The 21310-nt window shown below is 36.2% G+C and overlaps 1 protein-coding gene across 2 annotated transcripts in view; it reads right to left on the bottom strand.

The window, feature by feature from the left end:
* The window catches only part of LOC131148510 (choline-phosphate cytidylyltransferase 2-like), a 40691-nt gene extending 21460 nt beyond the window's left edge, over window positions 1-19231 (bottom strand). Inside the window, exons 1-6 of one of the 2 annotated variants that reach the window (XM_058098230.1) lie at window positions 18895-19231; window positions 18258-18371; window positions 17930-18025; window positions 16748-16790; window positions 16445-16600; window positions 16204-16272 (exon numbers count right to left, since the gene is read on the bottom strand). In XM_058098230.1, coding sequence (XP_057954213.1) covers window positions 16204-16272; window positions 16445-16600; window positions 16748-16790; window positions 17930-18025; window positions 18258-18371; window positions 18895-19064 — 648 coding nt within the window. In that variant the 5' untranslated portion in view covers window positions 19065-19231. Of the gene's footprint in view, window positions 1-16191; window positions 16273-16444; window positions 16601-16747; window positions 16791-17929; window positions 18026-18257; window positions 18372-18894 lie in introns of both variants that reach the window. The other variant, XM_058098229.1, reaches the window with a different exon arrangement.
* Window positions 19232-21310: the final 2079 nt, after the last annotated feature.

The raw sequence follows: 21310 nt of genomic DNA, 5'->3' as shown, positions 1-21310 counted from the left end.
TTTATTTTAATTGTATTATTAACATTATATTTTATATAATATATATTATATTACATATAGTATTATATTAATATTATTTTTATATTCATGTTATATATATTTTATTTTATTATAAATAATATTAAATTATAATATATGTGTCTGCACATATTTAATATACGATAGTATTATATTTTTTTATACTATATCATTATTAAATTTGTTATTACTATATATTTATAGTTGAAGATAACAATGAATATTTTATTTTATTTTATGTTTAAGATTATAAATAATAATATAATAGATCAATAATCTTACCACAATTATATCATAATATTTCAACATTTAATCTTGTTCTATTAATTTATATATGCTATAATATTATTATATATAATAAAAATACTAATAATGATATCACAATATTAATATTATTTTTAAAATTTATGTAATATATGTTAAATAATAAAAATTATCATATTATAATAAATATTGTGTTTTCAAAAATCAGTATTTGACTCCGGAGTAAAAGTTGGGAATAAAAATGTTGGCAAAAGGGGAAATCCCATTCCTATATAGAATGGGAATCGAAATGAGATTATTGTAAAGCAAATGTTTGGAATGGGAATTAACCATTCCAATTCCAATTCCTACAGTTGATTCACAATTACCAAATACCACCTAAGGTCAACAAAACTCAAGGAATCAGAGTAGTATAGTGTATACTCAAAAAAGGTGACATTAGCAGAGACAAAGAATCAATGTAAAGTAAGGCTATAACATCAATATCCCTTTTGAGTATAGGAATATGCTAGAAAAATGTAGATGATAGCACAAGGATCCAACTTATTGGTTCCTAGAGTTAACTGATGGACAAAAGACAAAACCAAATATACGAGGCGGAAGGGAGAACAAAGGAGCCTTAGGGAAGATAACTAAATATGGGATTTTACCACTAGGACAAAGGATGGCATTTTAGTAATGAGAGAGCAAGCAATGAGCATAGCATCACTCCAAAAAATTTTGGGGACATTCATTTGATACAATAGAGTATGAGTGACTTCGAGAATATGTTTGTTTTTCCATTCTACAACTCCATGTTGTTGTGGAGTGTGGGCACAAGAAGACTGATGGATCATACCAAAATTACTCATATAGGTACTAAATTGAGTACTGAAGTACTCCTCAACATTATCACTACGAAGTATCTTAACTGGAACATCAAACTAAGTCTTTATTTGAGAATAGAAGGCACAAAAGATATTAATCAACTCAACATGATTTTCCATTAAATACAACCAAGTCATCCTGGAGTTGTCATGGACAAATGTAACGAAGTACCGAAACCCCAGTTTCGACGTGACATGATTCAGACCCCAAATATCAAAATGGACGAGCATGAAAGGGCTATCTGCCCATTTGTTGACTCAAGAAGCAAAGGGAACACGATGTTTTGCCAACTAACAAGATTCGCACTCGAGAATAGACACAAAACTCAAGGTGGGAACTAGTTGTCTTAATCTGTCCAAGGACGGATGGCCAAGGTGACAATGGATTTGAAGCGGTGTAGCAACAGCTGTGCAAGCAATGGGAGAAGAAAACAACTCAAAGTAGTAGAATCCAGGAGCCTCACATCCTGCACCAATTGTCTTCCTCATCTTCAAATCCCATATAATCACAAAATTAGGAAAAAAAAGGTCACAAAGCAATTTAGTGCCTTTGTAAGCTTACTAATTGATATAAGATCGAATGGGACTTAGGAATGTATAAAATATAAGAGATATGGAGAGAGTAGGATTTACTGTTTCTATCCCTTTAAATGTAGTTGTGGACCCACCCATCAGCAAGAGTAACTTGAGGCAGGTTTTTAGAATATTAGAGGGCAAAAATGAAGTTGGTTACACCTGTCACATGGTCAGTAACAACAAAGTCGATAATCCAAGGACTAGTGGGAGAGATATCGGGTGACATACAAACTATAAGATAACCCTTCTAAGCAAATGATGCAATGTGATGAGATGTTTGTTGGGATGTTTGATATTGTAAAAACCTTGAATACTCTTCCTCCAAGATAGTTATAGTACACTGTTCACCTGAACAAATGCCTGACGATGGAAACACACTTTTGAGAATTAAGGACGCCATCCCAACACACACACAACCTTGATACAGCAGCAAATCAGAAATACACAGCAAACAAAATGCTCTTGGGATTCCAAAAGTGCACTTCTGGACCAACCAAAACAACCACAAGTGAATTTTCAGACCAACCGAACCAAACAAAAACGAGTCAACCATTGATTCAACCATGAACAAACCACCACCAACTGGACATAGCACTGCCACAACCCTACAAAATAAATGTATAAATGCAGCCACTGCTACAAGAGAGTTAAACAACTGGACAAAGCACTGCCACAACCCTACAAAATCAATGTATAAATGCTGCCACTGCTCCAATAGACTTAAACATCCCCAAGAAACCAACATGCAGCTGTAACAATACCAAACAGCCTCTATACAGTAGAACATCTGAAGTACACAGTGAACAACATCCTCCTGGAACTCATGGACACCATCCCAACACACAACATTCAACAACCTGACCAAACCACAAGCACACAATGAACTAGAAAGATAAAAAAACAAATCAAGGACACAGCAATATGACTGTTTCAGGCTTCAATGAACTTTATAATTACTGACCAACAGCTTCTGGCATTAGCAAGCAAACAATCCTGGAATGCCACACATGAACAACTAAAAAGGTGATACCTTTGGACAAAAAAAGATGACAAACAACGTGGCATTATGGTGTGAGGAAGGGTTCAAGGCATTGGGGAGGGAATCAGAGCAAAATGGCTGCACAAAAATGTCTCACGCACTAGCGCATGGGGTCAGCACTGCTGGCTTTCTGCCAGCGCGTGGGGACGCGGGGGGGATCCTCTGGCTATGAAATTTTGAGGGCTGACAGATCAGCAGGTTCTTTGGCTTGTTATGTGGTTAGTTTTGCAAAATATACGGTATTTCTTGAAGTGTTGAAGAGGAAGCAGCATCCAAGATTTTTTCAGCAACAGCTGAAGCAGCTCCTGGACTTTGGTGATACTGATGACCCTTCTACTGCAGCAGGTTGCATGGAATTATGATATTTAGGGTTTGATTTAGCGGCGGTTATGCAATTAGGGTTTAGGTCGGATCTTGCTCTGATACCATGTTGAATAATTGGGTAAAATGGAAAACAATGCCTCAATGATAGCTCTCTCTCTCTCTATAATTTATGTCAAGTACAATACCAATGACCATAATATCCTTACTAACTCGCACCTATTAACATAACTCCCATATTGCAAGAAAAAGTATCTCTTGTTTTTCATTCCCATTCCCATAGGAATGAATACTATGATTCGAATTTCGAACAGGCATGAATACAGCATCTATGGGACAACTTCCGTCTTGAAAATTATTTGGCATTTTTAGATGATATCCGCAATTCCTCCCAATTTTTAATTCAATACAAAAAACAATTGGTTCAGTCAAACTGACACATAATAATAACGCTAAATGACTAATTAATCACTAACAGTACAATCATCTAACATTGCCTTCATTGATATCCTATTGCACAAGGGTCATCATATTACCCATGAAAAAGCTTAGTAAAGCTAAACAAAAGTACACACTTCAACACAAGAAAGTGGTGATCCACTGCCTGTAGCAACACTAAGTTCCTTGCACCTTCGAGTGTGAGGTCCAAGCTCATCACAAGGCAATTAACTCAGTTTTTAGCCACTTCTGTTCACATATCATATTATCCCTCAAGCAGGCTTCTTGGCAAGAATTCTTGGCAATGTTTGTCTTCATATCAAAGCACAAAGCACAATAGATGAATCAAGTTGTAGACACTTTGAGGAAGAAGGCCAAGCTTGATATCCAAATAGTAGCAGTGCATCACAATTAAAATCCATCAAGGCTGCCACAATAATACTGGAGCACATCAAGAACCATCATGAAGCTAGTGAGAGTTAAACCTTGCTAGTCTTTGGTGGAGGATGGCTTCCAATGGACATGAAAATTGACTCTGTTCCTCAGGCTGAATTACCAAAGATGGCAATGGACTTTGGCTTGACGCAATGGTATTACTGGCTGCATATATGGGATGACATGGTTTATTCTGGTTTCAAATTGCGGTAGCTAGTAGCATAGTGTAATGGTAACAGATGTAGTAGGAAGCAAAGTAGCGATTACATAGCGGATAGCTGCTGCAGCAATCATGAATTTTTTCAAGCATACCCAATCTTATGTATATCTGCATGTTTGAAGCTCTTAACCCTTTTTTAAAAAAAATGTTAGTGTATTTTGGATCCCCCATTTCAACTTATTAACTTTGTTTAGCAAGGGTATTAAATTTTACATTGACTTTAAACCAGCATTGACAAAAAAGTTAAATTTTTCACTTTCATTAATCATATGTACGATAAATTAATTATTGGAATGTGTTATACACTCCATTAATCTATCAAGCACATAAGACATACAATAAATTAAACAAGTTCTATTATTTTATAAGGAAATAAAACTAATATATTTAGACCAAGAAACCAGATTGTAAAATCAAATCTTCAAAATTAATATTATAACCATAAAATTTATCATTAAAGAAGCACTAAAAACTAGAACACGACAAAAATTAAAAAAGAAATGAAGGTTGAAGCTGAATAAACATAGAAAAGAAATATCAAATTAGTAATATTATCAAAATATTCTCTTTTGACAAAACAATTTTCATATCAAATTGTTAATTAATGCATATCTTGTGAATATTACAAAAAAATAATAATAAATTTCATCCCAAAAGAAGACTAGAAGGAGTTGCTTTGCCATTAAAAATCCTATCCTAGCATTCCTTTCGATCCATAAAGTCCAAAAAAGGCAAAGACCCTGCATCTCCACACATCTCCATAAGGCCAGCCAAAGAGGGGAAAGCAATAATCAGGGAACTATGTAATTAGGACAATATAGTGAGGCAAGAGATCAAAGACTCCAATGAAACCTCTCCCACCCAAATATCTTCCCAAAATAAAATAAGATTTTCATTTCCAACTTGGAAGCAAATAAAAGGGCAGAGTGAGTAGACTACCTAAGAAATGAATGTCCAAGGACTTGCTCGAGAAGCACTGCTGGTATCCCACCCATTCCGATGCAAACCATATTTGCTTCTGATTGCCATGGGCCAAACAGAGTCAACCTCCAAGGGGAGCCTCCAACACCATTTTCAGACTAAAGAGATGTTTTTTAAACACAACATTCCCAAGGCTCAAACCCCCATATACCAACTAAAAAGATGATCTCTCTTACCCTCCCATCTCTTGGGCATAAAATATCCCTTCTAATCCTCTCTAAAGCCTCCACCAACCCCTTGGAATTTTTTAAAAAATAATAATAAAATAAATGGAAATTTTAGAAAGAGAAACATCGATAAGAGTGATGTGATCTCCTAAGGATAAGTAAGCCCTTTTTTCAAGTCCCCCACCTATTGCCCCCTCTCTCCACCATTGGGTCCCAAAATGAGGAAGAATCAGGGAGACCCAAATAAGTAAGAGGCCCCTCCAAAATGGTACATCCTCCTTGCCTACCCTGAGGCCCCGGATGATCATCCTACCCAACACATCCACGGCAAGACTAACGAAAAATAGGGAGTGGGATCCCCTTGCCTCAATCCCCGTGAGGCCTAAAACCAATTCCTAGGTTGGTCATTCACAATAACATAGTCATCGAGGATAAACACCCTTTAATCCAGTTCCTTGCAATCCCTCCAGTTGTCCAAAACCCTGCTTAGCCAACATTTGATCCAAGAAGCTCGAGTTAAACATGTCATAGGATTTGTTAAAAAGTCTAATTTGAGCAAGACTACCTTCCCCCTCCCCCTCCCCCCCCCCCTTTTCACATCCTCCACCACTTCGCTAATGAAGGCAAGTAATTGTCCTCGTTGACACCTCTCAAAGCCTCTTAGATAAAACCTTGGATTTGTAGAGAAAATTAAAAGTCTCTCACCCTCTTAGGGCGCTCCTTCCTAGGGACAAGAGAAATAAAAGTGGAGTTTGTGTTCTTCCCCACCACCCCATTCTTATGAAACTCATAAAATAAGTCCATCATGTTCTCCAGACTTACCTACCAGCAACCGTGAAAGAAGGCCATGGTGAAATGCCTAAGGCCTCACCTCTATCCATTTCAAACACTACCTCTTTGATCTCCTCAAATGTCAAGAGGTCGTTCTAGCTAGCTAGCAAGGTTTTCATCGATAGGACTTCAATCAATACCTTCTATATCAACCTAATCATGCAACTCTCAATGTACAACATCAAACTTTGTAATCAAACCCCCCCCCCTTCCTCTTTTTCAACTTGTTTTACTTCCCGCATCTAACTCCCAACTCATCAATGAGAAATCTTCCTCCTCCCATCGGCCACCTTATGGATGCAATCCCCTTCTTTCACCCACTTCATCCAACATTTTATCTCCATCTTATGCCTTCCCAAAAAAGGGTCACATCCGAATCATTACTAAGCTGAACCTTTATAGCCTTATCCTCTTTACTAGCCAAGCCATTTTTTCTCTTTCAAATCATCAAAAAGATCCTTATTCCAATGTTTAATATGCTTTTCACACACTTCAGCTTCCTCATAAATCTAAAAGCAAGCCAAGCTTGAACATTGCTTTCCCTCCATCAAATCTTAATGCACTCCCTAAAAGATGGATGCACTAGCCACATTCTCCAATTGAAATGCGGTAAAGCACTAATGAATGAGATTGGCATCCAAAATAAGTAGGTAGTGATCAAAAACTGGTCTAGAGACAAGTAAAACTCTTTAAGGTATCTTCCCATCCATTGGTTATCAAAACGATCAATACGGATCCCAAAGTTATCCAAATGAATGGTTAGCCAAAGCTGAACCCTCAAGTCCCTAGTCCTATATGATGGAATCAAAGGTCCTCTACTCACCCTAGACCCTTGGCAAGCTGAATGGTATTGAAATCCCCAAGCACCACCCAATGTGGATTACAAAGGCTAAAAAGACTAGCCAGCTTATTGAAAAAAGAAGTCTACATGGTTCTATAGATAGACAAAAAACCATCATTCTCCAAACTCCACTTGAAGCAACACAAAAAGAGAGAAGCAACTCATAGCACAATCTCCCCCATCCTCATTATAATCTTCAACCCACTTTCTTCAAAGAGCTCATCAAGATTGATTTATGAAAGGGAAAAAAAGGGGGAAAAATGTGAAGAAAAAGTATAAAATAAAATATTTTTTTTATTGTGAGTCTTGTAGCGTCATTACGACTATGATCTTTGCACTCACAGATTTAGTAGTGTGTAACATTATCGAGGACCCAAAAATATGTTACACCGCTATTTAAAACCATGGGTTGAACCATTGAATCATAATTTTTAAACTTCCTTAACCTACCAATAAGTTGAGATTTAGAGTGATATTGTATGTCTCTTGACAATGGCAACTAACAATGGGGAAACGTCTCACTTGATTTCATCATTAAACTTCCTAGAGTTGGGATTTTGGTTCTATCCTTGTGATTGTGGACATGTTCTCTAAGTATGGTACATTCATCCGGGCACCAAGGTACTGCTCCACAAGGAGATCGCTTAACTCTTCTTTAAACATATGGTCAAGTATTGGACTATTTCCCAAGTTAAATTGATGACCAATGATCGAGACACAAGCTTCACCAAAAACTTGTGGGCATAACTCTTCAAAATCCTTAAATCACAGCTAGGAATCTCCTTAAGCCATCACCCCCAGATGGATGGCTACACACAAAGACACAATGGGCTATTATTGGAAGAGTACTTCCCCATTTCGTCAAAACCAACTGGAAGAATTGAGTATAAATCCACTCCACTGCCAATGATAGTCCTTGTGAGCTTTTACATCCACTCTTGCCCCATACAATGGATGAACCCTAACAAAAAAATCCCAAAATCCATAGATCACAGCTCCACATCTCCTTAAATGATCACCCTGAAACAATGGCTAGACAAAGATTGGATAGGCTACTCGAAGTACTTGCACCATTTCATCAAAGAAAACTAGAAGGGTCGTGTACATCAACTCAACATGGTTTAGTTTCTATTCCAATGCCAAAAAATCTCCATAACAAAGGGAAGTCATTTTAAGCTTTTGCCCACTATTACCCCACACAATGGATGAAACTAACAGAACAATGAATCACAAAGCCTACATCTTCATTCTTCACCAAAAAATACAAATATAGCCTAAGCCAAACTTGAGAAAACCACCAAGAGAACAAAGAAAACCATTGCACTTCAACATGGGAGACCTGGTGATCTAGGATCACTTGCAAATTATTCTACGCAGCCGTATTCTGCTTGAAGATTTAGAAATCAAGTATTTTGTTTTAAATTAGTATATTTAGATATTTAGAAGTATAGTTACATTAGGTAAACTTATTTTTCTCTCGAAGGCTAGGTGATGCAGGACAAGAAGCCAAACCATGGGTTTACCCTTGTTGGAGATTAATGAAGAAGAATAGAACAAGGATTGTTGTGTTTAATAAATTAGTTTATTATGCATCTTTAGTTTATCTAGTATGGGATTATGTGTATTTGGGGACTTTTCTCTAATATTTGAGTATTTTAATGGTATGTTTGTAATTTCATGTAGTTTTAGGGGTATGTGTGTATTATTTTATGTTACTTTCTTATAAATAGCATGACAAAGCCATGTAGAGGAGGTTGTAGAATTTGAATTTGAAAGAGAACGTACAACTCCCCCTCGTATCTCATCTCACCTCTCTTCCCTCTTCCTTCTTCATCTTCCCTTCTCTCCTACATTCTCTCATGGTTGTAGATCCTTGATGCAGCCCCACGTCATTTGATATCAGAGTCAAACTACTATCACGTCATCCTTCCATTTGCAGTCCCCCACTTTCCCCTCTTTATCTTCTCTATTCTCTTCTTCTTCCTCCTCTCTTCTTTTCTTTCTTCTCTCTGTTCTGATCTCCTGTTCTGTTCCTAGTCCCCTGCCATCCAGCAGCATTCTGCCCTCTTTCTTCTCTATTTCTCTTCTTCTTCTAATTCTCTCCCATAACTCTCGCAATTCTCTCTGATTTCTGAATTCTGTTGCAGTATCCTCTGCTAGCAGCAGTCTCTGTCCAGCAATTCCTCCCTTCTTCAGTCTTCTTCTTCTTATTTTCTCTTTTCATTATCATATTTCTTTCTCTCTCTCTCTCTATTTCTGACTTCCTATCCCTGTTCTACATCAATTACCAGTCATGGATTTCAAAAAAATAAATTGATCCAAATCACAGTTGTGTCCCTAAACCCAAACCCTAATTTCCAGAAAATATTTTGTGACATCTCCACCACTGGCAGCACACACACCTCATGCACTGGCAACATGCATGGGTTTGAACCCAAACTTTCTGCATTTTCCAGTTTCACAAGAAATTTCCTCTAGCCACAAACTTTTGGGTTTTCTTCCATGATATTTTGATTTGCAACGAAATGTTTTGCAAGTGCAATATTTTGATATGAGAGAATAGAAATTGAAGTATCACTTGAACCATCAGCTCTTTGGAGTGTAAATTTGTCACTACCAGCAATAAAAATCAATCTGCATTGCAGTGGCTTTGAGAGTTTTCTTCGTCAATTTGTTTAATTCCTGCATGGACTCTAGACCACATGTGAATTGAATATATTTTTGAAAATTGGGAGCTAGTTTGTGGTTTTGAATGGATAGATTGAGGATTGCTAGAGTGTTCAGGGCTTTTGGTAATATATAGTTGCAGTACATATAAATAGATCCAGCAGCATGGTGAGAGCTTACTGGAAAAATGAATGGCTTTTATCATACTCAGGACAAAATTTCAAGCCATTCCATACCTTTCAAAGAGAAAATGTCTACAAATTCTTCATTGATGCAAGATGTCCTATGAATGTGGTTTCTATAAATGGGGTCAATTGTATGCAAATTCATCCGAAACCTCACCCAGAGCCTTATGAGATATCTAGGGTTGATAACTCTCCTTATAAGATATCTAGGGTTGATAATTCTACATGTCCGCGAAAGACGTTTGGTTCCTATCCAAAAAAGTGATTATTCTAATAATGCTTGGTCTGATATCATACCCATGACTATAGGCCATGTTCTCCTTGGTTGGATGATTCGGGTATGAGTCAAGGATATGAGAATGCATCTTCTACTATAATGGTAAGAAAAGATCATTTTGAAACCCACTATACCAACCAAGACAAAAGATTTGCCAGAGTTACTCAACTTGAAGATACTACAAGCATGGAAATGCATGTTTGAAGACATCCAAAGTCTTCCAAACATTTCTATTGTTGAGTTTGTCATCCTCGATGTGTTCATTGAGGCTAATTCTCAAGTCAAGTCTATGGTGTTGTTAATGGAACATGGTTTCTTGCATCACTCAAGCGCCAACTTTTGAAGAATTCAAGTTTGCTTCTTACTTTTGATCCTCCAACATTCCAAAATTCGAGGCCAAATATTTTTTTAACTAGGGGAGATTTGATGTAGGACAAGAATCCAAACCATGGGTTAACCCTTGTTGAATATTAATGGAGACTAATAGAACAAGGATTAATTGTGTTTAATTAGTTTATTATGTGCGTTTAGTTTATCTAGTATAGGATTATGTGTATTTAGGGACTTGTTTGTAATATTTTTGTGTTTTAGGGGTGTGTTTGTAATTTCATGTAGTTATAGGGGTATATGTGTAATTTCATGTTTGCTGGCTTTCTTATAAATAGTGTATGAACCATGTACAGGTTGTTGTTGAATATGAATTTGAATATGAATATGCAATTCCTTCTTGTATCTCCTCTCTCCTCTCCCCCTCTTCCTTCTTCTACTCCCCTTCACCTCTCCAACATTCTCTAATGGTTTTAGATCCTTAATGTTGTCCTGCAACACTAGGATAAGAGACTACTTCACACATATAAAACACCAATCCTCATTCTCACCAAAGTCAATGAAGCCTTCCTACAAGATTGACCTCCGGCCTAAATGAAAGTGCCACACCAAATGAACAACCTCAGGTCATAATATGAAGACAGAATATTCAAACCCTATCAAACAACTAAAGCACCAGTGATTAGCATAAAAACTCACAACAAAAAGTTGAAAAGATCCTTGCAAATACAAAGTTTATACCATCAAGGCATCATTGGCAGGAGTTTTTAGCGAAGTGGAAGGATCTAGAGGATGAAGATATCAATTAGGTATCAGCGAAACAAATGCATCTAGTCATGGATAAAATTGGTTTACGAGGACGTCAACTGCATATGTGGAGAGAAATGTCATGAGCCAAGCTTGTCCAAGACCTTATTCTTGCCCATGGCTACCAATCTCATGTCCCCATTCACCTTGCATCATTCATATACATAGTAGCATAGGATTTATGTTTTTGGTCATTATGTAAGTATGTGGAAGTTTGGGGAGCAAAGTATGATTGTTACTAATGTCAAAGTAGTATTGACATTATTTAGCTAAGGGGGTGAGAATTCATGAATCTTGTAAACTCTATAGCATTGTATTCGTATTTAGCCTCTATTACCACCCTTTTTAAACACACTTTGTCTATGAATGCATAATGAAATAAACCATGCTACTCTACTTTCCACTGTATGATTCACTTTTCTTGTTCATGCTCACTTATTGCGTGCCGCTTAACAAAGTGACAAATTTTAATGAATGTGTTTAGGTGACAGATCCACAATTAACTAGCCGCATGCCAAAACTAGTGTCGCACAGCCCTCACACTAGAGGAAGCATTAAGCCCATGACACTAAGTTAAACTCGAAACTAATTTAACATAACCTACTTATATTAGATTGCTTACATCCACAATGGAATTCAAAAAGACTAACTCAAGCTTTGCTAGGCAACTAATCCATAAAACTCATTTTGCAATATGGAGCAACAAAAATGGCTCCTTTATTTTAAAGAAGTGGGTGATCATGCTTAAGGTTGCTTCAAAAATCTTCAAAAGGTGGGTAAACTAAGGGAGGCTAACCTTCGATTAGTAGCCTTCTTAGTCTCTATTCAAAGTTTCAAGCATCATAATTAAAAGTTAAGGTCTGAGGGATCTTGAATAAAATTCAAACATTATAGCAACAAACATAAAGGGAAAAAATAAATTTAATAAAGGAAAGCAAAATATGAACGACAATATAACTATTTACCCTAAAGCCATAGCAAAACCACCAAAAGAACTCACCAATGCTTGCAATTATTCCCAAACCATAATGTAAAACGAAAGGTTGGAACAAATATAAGGTTGAGAGATACCTATAAAACTATATAGACTTACTTAAAACATATAAAAGCATATATAAAATGTGTCAAAATTTAACTGAAGATTGGTTTGAGATTAGCTGTTGAAGAATGCTTGAGCTTGATTCACCAAGTGAACACGTTTCGGAATGTCTAACAGTATTAACCCAAATCTGGTTGGTTCATGAAGATCTTGCCTCACTTGCTTGAAAAGATCCTACTTTACAAGAATGTATCTTAGATGCAATGACCTTTGTGACGATCGAATCGTTCATCCTTCAGATAGCTCTAGGTCAAAACAAACCAAGTTTCAAATACTCTTTCTAGAAAAACTTATGCTTTAGATTTACTTAAGAGACTGCTAACTCTTAATTTTTATTTTTTTGATAATAAAAGAAAGTATATTAGATAGGGAAAAAAGAAGGTACAACACAGGGGGGACAAGGAGTCTGCCAAAAAAACAAAAAAGAGAGAAAGAAAAATGAAAAACAAAAAAACCGAAGAGCACACAATGAAACCAGATAAAATCAACCAAGAAAACCCTTTTTCAGACCCTTGCCATCATAATTTACTAAACTCTCCAAATTTGCTAAGAGTCTATGACCCTTCAATTTACGAATTTTTCCAAAATCCAAGCGAACCTCATTTCCTCCCTATGAGCTTATCCAAAAGATCTTGGGCTTCTAGATCCTCCTAGGGAATTTCCTCCACAGAAGTAGGCAATATTCCATCCCTATGCTGTGGATTGTTGATTAAACCATCATTTTTAAAAATAGACACTCCCTCCAAAAATTCCAATTAGGCAGGATGAACGTAAGACAAATCCCCTACTTCGTTGCATACCCATATTGTTTTCGAATCTCATCCAACAATAAACCCCCACCCCAATGAAATTCACTTAAACCGTCACTTTCTGAACCAAAAATATCCCCCCCCCCCCCTTTTTCATAACCTCCTATTCTTTCCTTTCCCCATTGTCGCACCTAACCACCTTCTTTGTTAGAGAGTCTTCCACTATACTAAGTTCTCCTCTAGAGTCTCTCCTTAAAAGCTTTGTCCATGTCGCACCAGAATTTTCTCTCTTCTCATCAAACACTTTCTCATCTCAGAACTTCCAGTGAGCATACATCTTACTACCCTCAAATCTATCAAAATTTGGACACAATATATCATCAATCTCCCCCATAACTGCTCCAAAATTGTTACACTTGCCTCCCCATTTTTTTAACACTCTTCCAGCCTTGTTACATTTTTAATACCACAATATAATTCTAGCTCCGACCTATTAATAGTCTTAGATGTACCAGAGTTTGATCAGCCCAACTTGAAGTTTGGAGTGTTGGGACTATAAACGAGAAGTTTAACCTCCTGCTTTCCACTATTTTTTTCCTAAGCTCTAAGGGCTAAAATCTAGTCCTTCGCATTCTTGAAATCAGGCTCTAACTTGTCTGGTTCCCGTTTACCTCTCCAGCATTTTGACCTTCGCCATTTACCTTTTGTATAGAACCCAAGGAATGAGGAGCTCACCTAGACTCCTCATTGGAGCCCAACTTAGCCTAGGTCATGGGCTTGCTCAAGTAAATGGCCCAGTTTATATAAAAAAGAAATACCCTTTACAATTAGTTGGGCCAAGTCCACTACAATAATCATACCTCCCGACCCATATCTCTTCGCTTCCTTCCCCCCTGAATACAGCCCTAGTAGCCTCTAAAACGAACAAATCCTCTGTCGAAGCCCTAGCTACCTTCTCAGGCAAATCTAACCGGTTGACAAAGACTGCAACCTTGGGAGGTTGCTGACTGTTCGACAACTAGTTGGCTATGGTTGATTTCAACAAATTAATGGCGACTGTAGCCGAATTTGGAAGCTCAGCTTGTTAATCTAAGCTAAACTGCCACACCTACAGCACCTATCCTCCTTAACGACCACCATAACTCAATCTCCAAAGAGGGCTTGATGATTGCGACCCTCACCTCCATCTATATTACCTTCCAGCACGACCTGCCTCCGCAATCTTAAACATGAATGACCATTTGCAACCATAACACCCAAATCTTTTCATAACTCCTTCGCCAAGTCACAGAATACACTCGCGAAGCTTCCCCATCCCTCACCTTTTGCACCGCTGCAAGTGAACATAGAAAATCTCCTACGATTCCAACCCAACCATAACTCTAGGAACTTTCCCACCTTCGTCCACCTAATTGACAGCCAATAGTTTGTAATACCCTCGCAGAAACTCCGAAAACCCCTCTCCGTCAGACCAAAAACTAACAATCCTTCAACCACAAAATAGCCTTTTCCAATAGCCTAACCCATCTGTTATGAAAATCATTCTTCTCAACACGAGCAAAGATTATCTACCCTCACCCTTGTCCAAACGCAAATTGAAGATCTGAATCACTAGCCCGTCATAACCTAAACCAATCTTCATCACAGCAAATGCATGAGGGAGGGAGAGGAACAGTATCACGAGGGGAAGAAAGAGGGAGAGATAGAGAGACGAATAGGGCCATCGTTATGCACAAACAAATAGTTATACTCCTATCAGGATGGATAATCTTGACAGCTAACTCTTAATCCTCTCCGTCGTTAGATTTGACAAGTTCATTTTATATCGTGCCTATAGGTTATCAACTAGTTGGCATAGAATCAATACCTCGACTACAATTGTTGACTTCTAGATTTGAAATATATGTTAATTATTGCCAAGGAACCTCTTTGATTAATAGGTTAAGTAGCAAAAAGTAATGTTAATTGAAGAAACACATATAGTGGAACCCTATCCTTTAATCAATCACAATTATATCTTAGAGAGATATAGAAAGAGAGGATGGAAACTCAAGTAGGAGTAAATTGGTCAAAATCAGTGAGAATGTTAAATGACCGAGACTCTAAATCTCAACATCAAGCAATGACACTAAACCGGAACTAAATGAGTGTGAAGAACAAATATGTAGTAGAGAAAAATAAACTCCATTATAATTTATAATCACCTCATGTATGGTTCCTTAAGGAATATCATTACTATGATGAGTATTCAACAATTATACAGCCATAAAGATAAAAAAGGTTACCTAACTAAAAACCTCCTGGGTGGTGCAAAAGAAAAAATCAAATAGCTAGTTTTATAAGGGAAAAATAGATATGAAATGCCCTCTTCTAGTCTAGTTGAGTATGCAATACATATAATCACAGTAGCAACTCACTCATGAAAACCAAGCATTTATGGGCAAAACATATTCTGAAAAATTAATTGAACTACAAAATCTTGCTCAATTATGCCCTAGGTTGGATCACCAAGCATCTTTTGGAGAAAAATCTTGACCTGGCAATCATTAGATATTGAACATATTGCAATTTCAATGGTGCAAGGTTAACCGAATCAAATCAAACAGTGGTTAAAAAATTGTCAGTGAGTTTAAATTGAAAAATACTTATTTTTTAAAAAATTCTAAATTTGCAGACCAAGAACAAGGATGGATCATGGAAGGGCTATATTTGGTGCTCATTAATTTAATGAAGTCAACAATTTAAGCAAACCAAACGTGAAACCAGAGCAAACTCTGTCCCACAACAAAGATTACACTTCCACAAGAAGTTGGCCTGCCATGGTAACATTGGCCTAACGTAAGTTTATCCCAACGTGAATATGGATTATGTGAGTGGAGTAAAAAATTTCCATCCCTAAGCCCAACAAGAACCAGCATAGCAAACCAGTTTAAATCAATATAAGTGGCTTTACTGTTACTTTTGAACAATGTACCACGTAAAAACCAAAAAGCATTCAAAACAGTCAATAAATCAATCTGAAAATTAGAATATGTAATAAAGTGCAGCAATATTCATGGCATAACAGCATAAAAGCGGGCTACCTTTTCACCTACTTTTTCTTGTTGTTCCTTTACTTTCTCTTGAAGTTTCTTCAGCCTCATATTCACTCTTAGTCGCTTTTCCTGTTTACCTCAAAAAAATGAAAAAAGAATAAATTAGTTTCGTTGGCAATCAGACATATGAGAAAAGGTCAATTTTAAAATACCAATAAAAAGAGATTGCGGAGTCAAAATTGAGAAACAAAAAAAAACAAAAAACAAAACAAAACAAAATTGTTGGTACAACAGAGCATGCCTTCACATAACTAACGCCCAGCTCTTTCCTAGTATATCCACGATCCAAATTGCGCATCACATATTGGTTATAGTCTTTAACAATCCTCATAATAATATCTGAAGTAGAAATCCCTTCTGTCCTTTTCGTTTCCTTAAATTTTCCAATGGATTTAACCTGTGCAATAGAAGGCTTTCTTAGCAAACATAAGATTTACATGGACAAACAGAGAAGGAGGAAAAAAAAAAAGTGAGAACTACAAGTAGTGACCTCAGCAGCAACTCTAAATTTCAAAAGAATCAAGAAATAGTCAATTAAACTCACAAATTCGTAGACATCATTTCCAGCTCCACTGGCATCAGCATAACTGTGCAGTATTCATGGCAAAAACAAACATCACACAAACCCGAATGCTTAATTCACTTGTATTAGCATTATCCAATGTTTTAAAAGGCGAAGGCGTAAGGCAAGGCAAGGCATAAGCCTTAAGGCGTTGAGGCAACACATTTTGGGACTGTATTTTTTAAAAAAATTAATAAATAAAATCAATTTACATATAGTAAAAAAAAAATGACAAAAATTTTAGAATAATGGAGAAAAAAATAAAAACATCATTTTTAAATATCATATAGGCCAATTTTAGCTAACATAAGCCACAAACGTCACAATGTCTCATCATCCAAGATTCTAATTTCTAAGAATCTAAATCTAAATCAACAAAGTTCAAAAGGAATGGATCGTAATTAAAGGGTCGCTGCAGAGAGACAAGAGGTTCAAATGGGTCATCGGAGAGAGATGAGACTTCGGAAGGGGTTGTCGGAGGCAGATCAAAAGATAAGAGAGCTCCAAAGGGGTGGTCAAATAGAGACGATACATAGGAAGGAATCGTTGGAGGCAAATCAAAGCTTGGAAGGGATCCTTGATTTGTCGGAGAAAGACGAGAAGCTTAGAGGAATCGTCAAAAGCAGTTGTCAAGTCGTTGGAGAGGGAGAAGGAGCTGGAGGAATCATCGGAGAGCTACGGAAGCTTCGTCGAGAGAGGGAGGAAAGAAGCTTCGTCAAGGGGGTTTTGATGCTTCAGGCTGCGCTTGTTCCTTTTTTATATATATATATTTTAAATCAGGTGCTCCAGAAATGCACACACCTTCCCAAATGAGGCATAAAATGCATGTTTTTTTTGCGTAAAGCTTACGCCTTCTCCCCTGAGGCATACGCATTTGAGGCTTTACGCCTTTCCAGTTACTGCCTTAGGGCGTTTTATGCTCAAAACACCTCAAGGCATGCTTTACGAACGCCTTTTAAAACACTGGCATTATCAAATAAAACTCCAAAGAAACAAATATTGTACGTGAACATATATTTTAATCCTTATTTTTCAAAATCAATAGATTTTCCAAGCCAAGAGAATAAAGAGAAACATAGAGAGATGATTTCATCATTAGTACACAACTACTTTATCCACCCACATGCATGTATCAGGTAAAAAGATGTGTATTGGTAATCTTACGGAAGAGAGTCATGGGCCACAAAGTCAATCTTATGCTTGTCTATAAACTCCATTGTAGTTACCCATGGTGCATCTGGAATAACTTCATCAACCCACCTGCATGGATTATTCAAAGCATCCTGCATTAGATTCTCCACTAGATAAGCAGTACAAAGAACAAAAAAATGAATCACATTTATTTGTTGCTCCAGTACCAAGGGCACACATTTGCTTAAAATGAAACAGTTCCAACATGAGAACTTTGCATATAAATGTTAACTAACTTGATTATGGATCCATGTAGTTCACACCAATGCAATAATAACTAGTAAGATGAATAAGAACAAACTTGCAATGGCGAAGAGATTCATAACGCTCTGCCTCAGTCATAACAGTTTTTCCTTTATATTGGTGGGTAATCTCATCATTGCAGCATCCCACCAGCAGATAGGTGTTTGGGAACCTATTTAAACAGAAACAACAACAACAACAAAAATTAATCCCTACGAGAGAACCAGTTTAAATAGTACATCAAATTAAATTCAGAATCAAAAGCAGAACCATAACGAAGACAAGCATAGTCGGGAAGAAATTTAAAACAAGTAGAAGGAGCAAAATGTCGAAAAACAAATAAGTAACTAGAAGTTTGAGTTGACAAAAAGATTTTTACAAGTAGAAATTCAATTGGAAATTAAAAAAAAAAAAATTATCACTAACAAACAATATCTAAAAACACACAACCAATCAACTATAAGTGCGACAACAGAAACAATTCGTGAATGACACGAATTGCCCAGCACTTCAAAAAACAACTAGGAAGCACACGCTGAATGAGAGGCACCCATAAAATTACACGGATCGAAGCAAACAAAGGATAAAACAGATAAAACGCCGCGTCACATTCGTAAGCAGACAAAGAATCTGAACAGACGAGGAGAGAATTTAATTGGCAACGAAAATGATTTGAAGAAAGGGAGTAAACGGACGCTTTCTTGGCTTGCTCGAGGGAGCGAGCGTGGCCGAAGTGGAAGAGATCGTAGATGCCATCGGCGTAGACTCGGACGGGGCGGTCGTGCTGAAGCGACGACGGATCGGAATTCGAATGGGTGGTTTCACAGAGATTGTTCTTCTGTTTCTCCTCCATTCGACCTCTCATCGTCCCCCTCTCTCTCTCTCTCTCGCTCGCTCTCTTCTTTATTTCCCTTAATGTTAAAAGTTAATGATGCTCAAAAGCGCGAGGCACGGAGGTCCGACTGAGGGTGCGAGACTTCCGCTGTTGTTTTGTGTTACCCCTCTCTTCTATACGGAGTCCTTTTTCAGGACAATAATTACATAATTGCTGACTTACAAATACAATTTTAATTAGACCAATAGAAAACATTTCTTTAAAAAAAATAATGAAATATGAAGAAAATTCAGCATAAAAAAATTTGCATTATAATTATTACAGTTGATTAAAAATCTACTTTTAATTTGAAAAAAAAAAAAGAAAAAAAAGAAAATTATTTGTTTGAACTATTGTTATTGATTATTATTATTATAATATACAATTATTGTTGTGGTTGGAGTTTGTGGCTCAATAAATTCATTTTGTTAGCTTTTAGCATTTATCAATCACAAAATTTATTAGCTTTCAAACTTAGTTTAAGGCATCGTTCACCATTAACTCTATTTGAAACTTTTAATTTTTTCAATTATCAATTCCACCCACTCAATAAATGTGGTTAACCAAATTGGATTGATATATTATAAATACATGAAAATACATATTATGTATATGACATTATATACAATATTAATAATTTAAAAAAAACAATCATTTCTATAATATTGATGCTTAAATCTTATTAATTAATTTATTAAAATGTACATATTCGTTATCATAGAAGAAAAATATTAATTTGTAGTGTAGAGACTCGAAAATATAATAAATAAAAGAAAATAGGAAAAATGGAATTTGAGCCGATGGAGGAGAAACTTCTATGGAATGAGATTCATTACATAACTTGAGACCTTCATGATTAATTGTACAAACTATTTGTCCGTAGGTGATTGATTCATAATTTGTTCCTAAGGTTTCTTCGACACGGTCTCTTACCCTTTGAGCAAAGAGTTTTGGTAATCCACTAATAAATTTTTCTTTCCAAAATCCAGATCTTCCATCTGGTCTACTCATAACTTTGGCAATAAAAATGTCTTTGTACCATTGAAAATCTGATAATTTTGGATAAGTAAGATTAAGAAGAATAACACTATTCTTCTCATGTTGGCTACTTTGTTCTCCTATGAATTGCCTAAAAATTGACCAAATGAGTGCTGCAACAGCATCACTTTCTTGAGTAACATTTCCATTTTCTTCCTTAATTTTCTTTGATTCGTAAATTTGTCTTTTTTCAAAAGGAGTGAGATAATGATCCCACCATTCTCTAAGTGTTCCAGTAAAACCATAGGAAAGTAGTGAAACAATTTGAGTTTCACTGGCTCTATTTGAATGTAATCTGTAGGCAGTGGCTGCCATAGCCATTTGCTGATATTCAGTAAGACCATCAATTCTCCATTCATGAATTTCATTTCCTTGGAAATTTCTTTGAGGAAGGAGGTCATTTGACTCTTCTGATAAAAGACTTGGTGGAGTTGGCTTTTTATAATAAGTTCTTTGACTTTGACTTTTCCAGTCTTTGATTTTGTTAAGGTCAAAACTTTCTTCCTTAAAGTTTGACTCAAGAGCATTAATTGCTGCTTCCTTAGATATTATATTAATTTTAAGATTTGAGGTTTGACCAACTAATTCATCAATTCTTTTGATAAGTAGTTCATTTTGTTTGTCAAAATTAAAGTTCTTAAGATTATGATCAATAATATCAAAACTAATTGGTTCTTCTAATCTTTCTTTTGATTTACTTGATTCACCTTTTTCATAAGTGCTGTTATGCTTAATTTCAGTAAGGTTTTCAAGTTGTTCTTCAATCCTTGTAGATTGAGTAGCTATTGACCTAAGCATTTGATTTGTGTAATTGTTTTGACTAATTAATTGATCAACTTCTGTTTTCCCTTTTGCTTCTTTAAAGGGTGAGGCTAAGATTTCTGTTCCTTTATAATTAAACTTGATTGAATTTTCTAGCAGATGAATAGATTTGATAAAGTAATTATCAGTGGTTTTCCAATTTTTTGTTGGATCTTGAATAACATTAATTTCTTGTCTTTCCTTAACAAATCTGAAGAAAGGTATATTTTCTTTTAATTGATTCATCTTTTTAAACCATTCTAACTTAATTTGTTCTCTTTCTTCACGATTGTATTTTTTGATAAATAATCTTCTGTTTTTCTTATTGAGTTCATGATAATAATCTTTTTCGATTAATTTCATATCTGGTATAAAGTCTGTATTAATAACCATAATGT

The sequence above is a fragment of the Malania oleifera genome, chromosome 2 (assembly GCF_029873635.1).
Source record: "Malania oleifera isolate guangnan ecotype guangnan chromosome 2, ASM2987363v1, whole genome shotgun sequence".
Lineage (NCBI taxonomy): Eukaryota > Viridiplantae > Streptophyta > Magnoliopsida > Santalales > Ximeniaceae > Malania > Malania oleifera.
The sequence above is the reverse complement of the archived record's forward strand: the minus strand, read 5'-3'. Positions and strand labels throughout refer to the sequence as shown.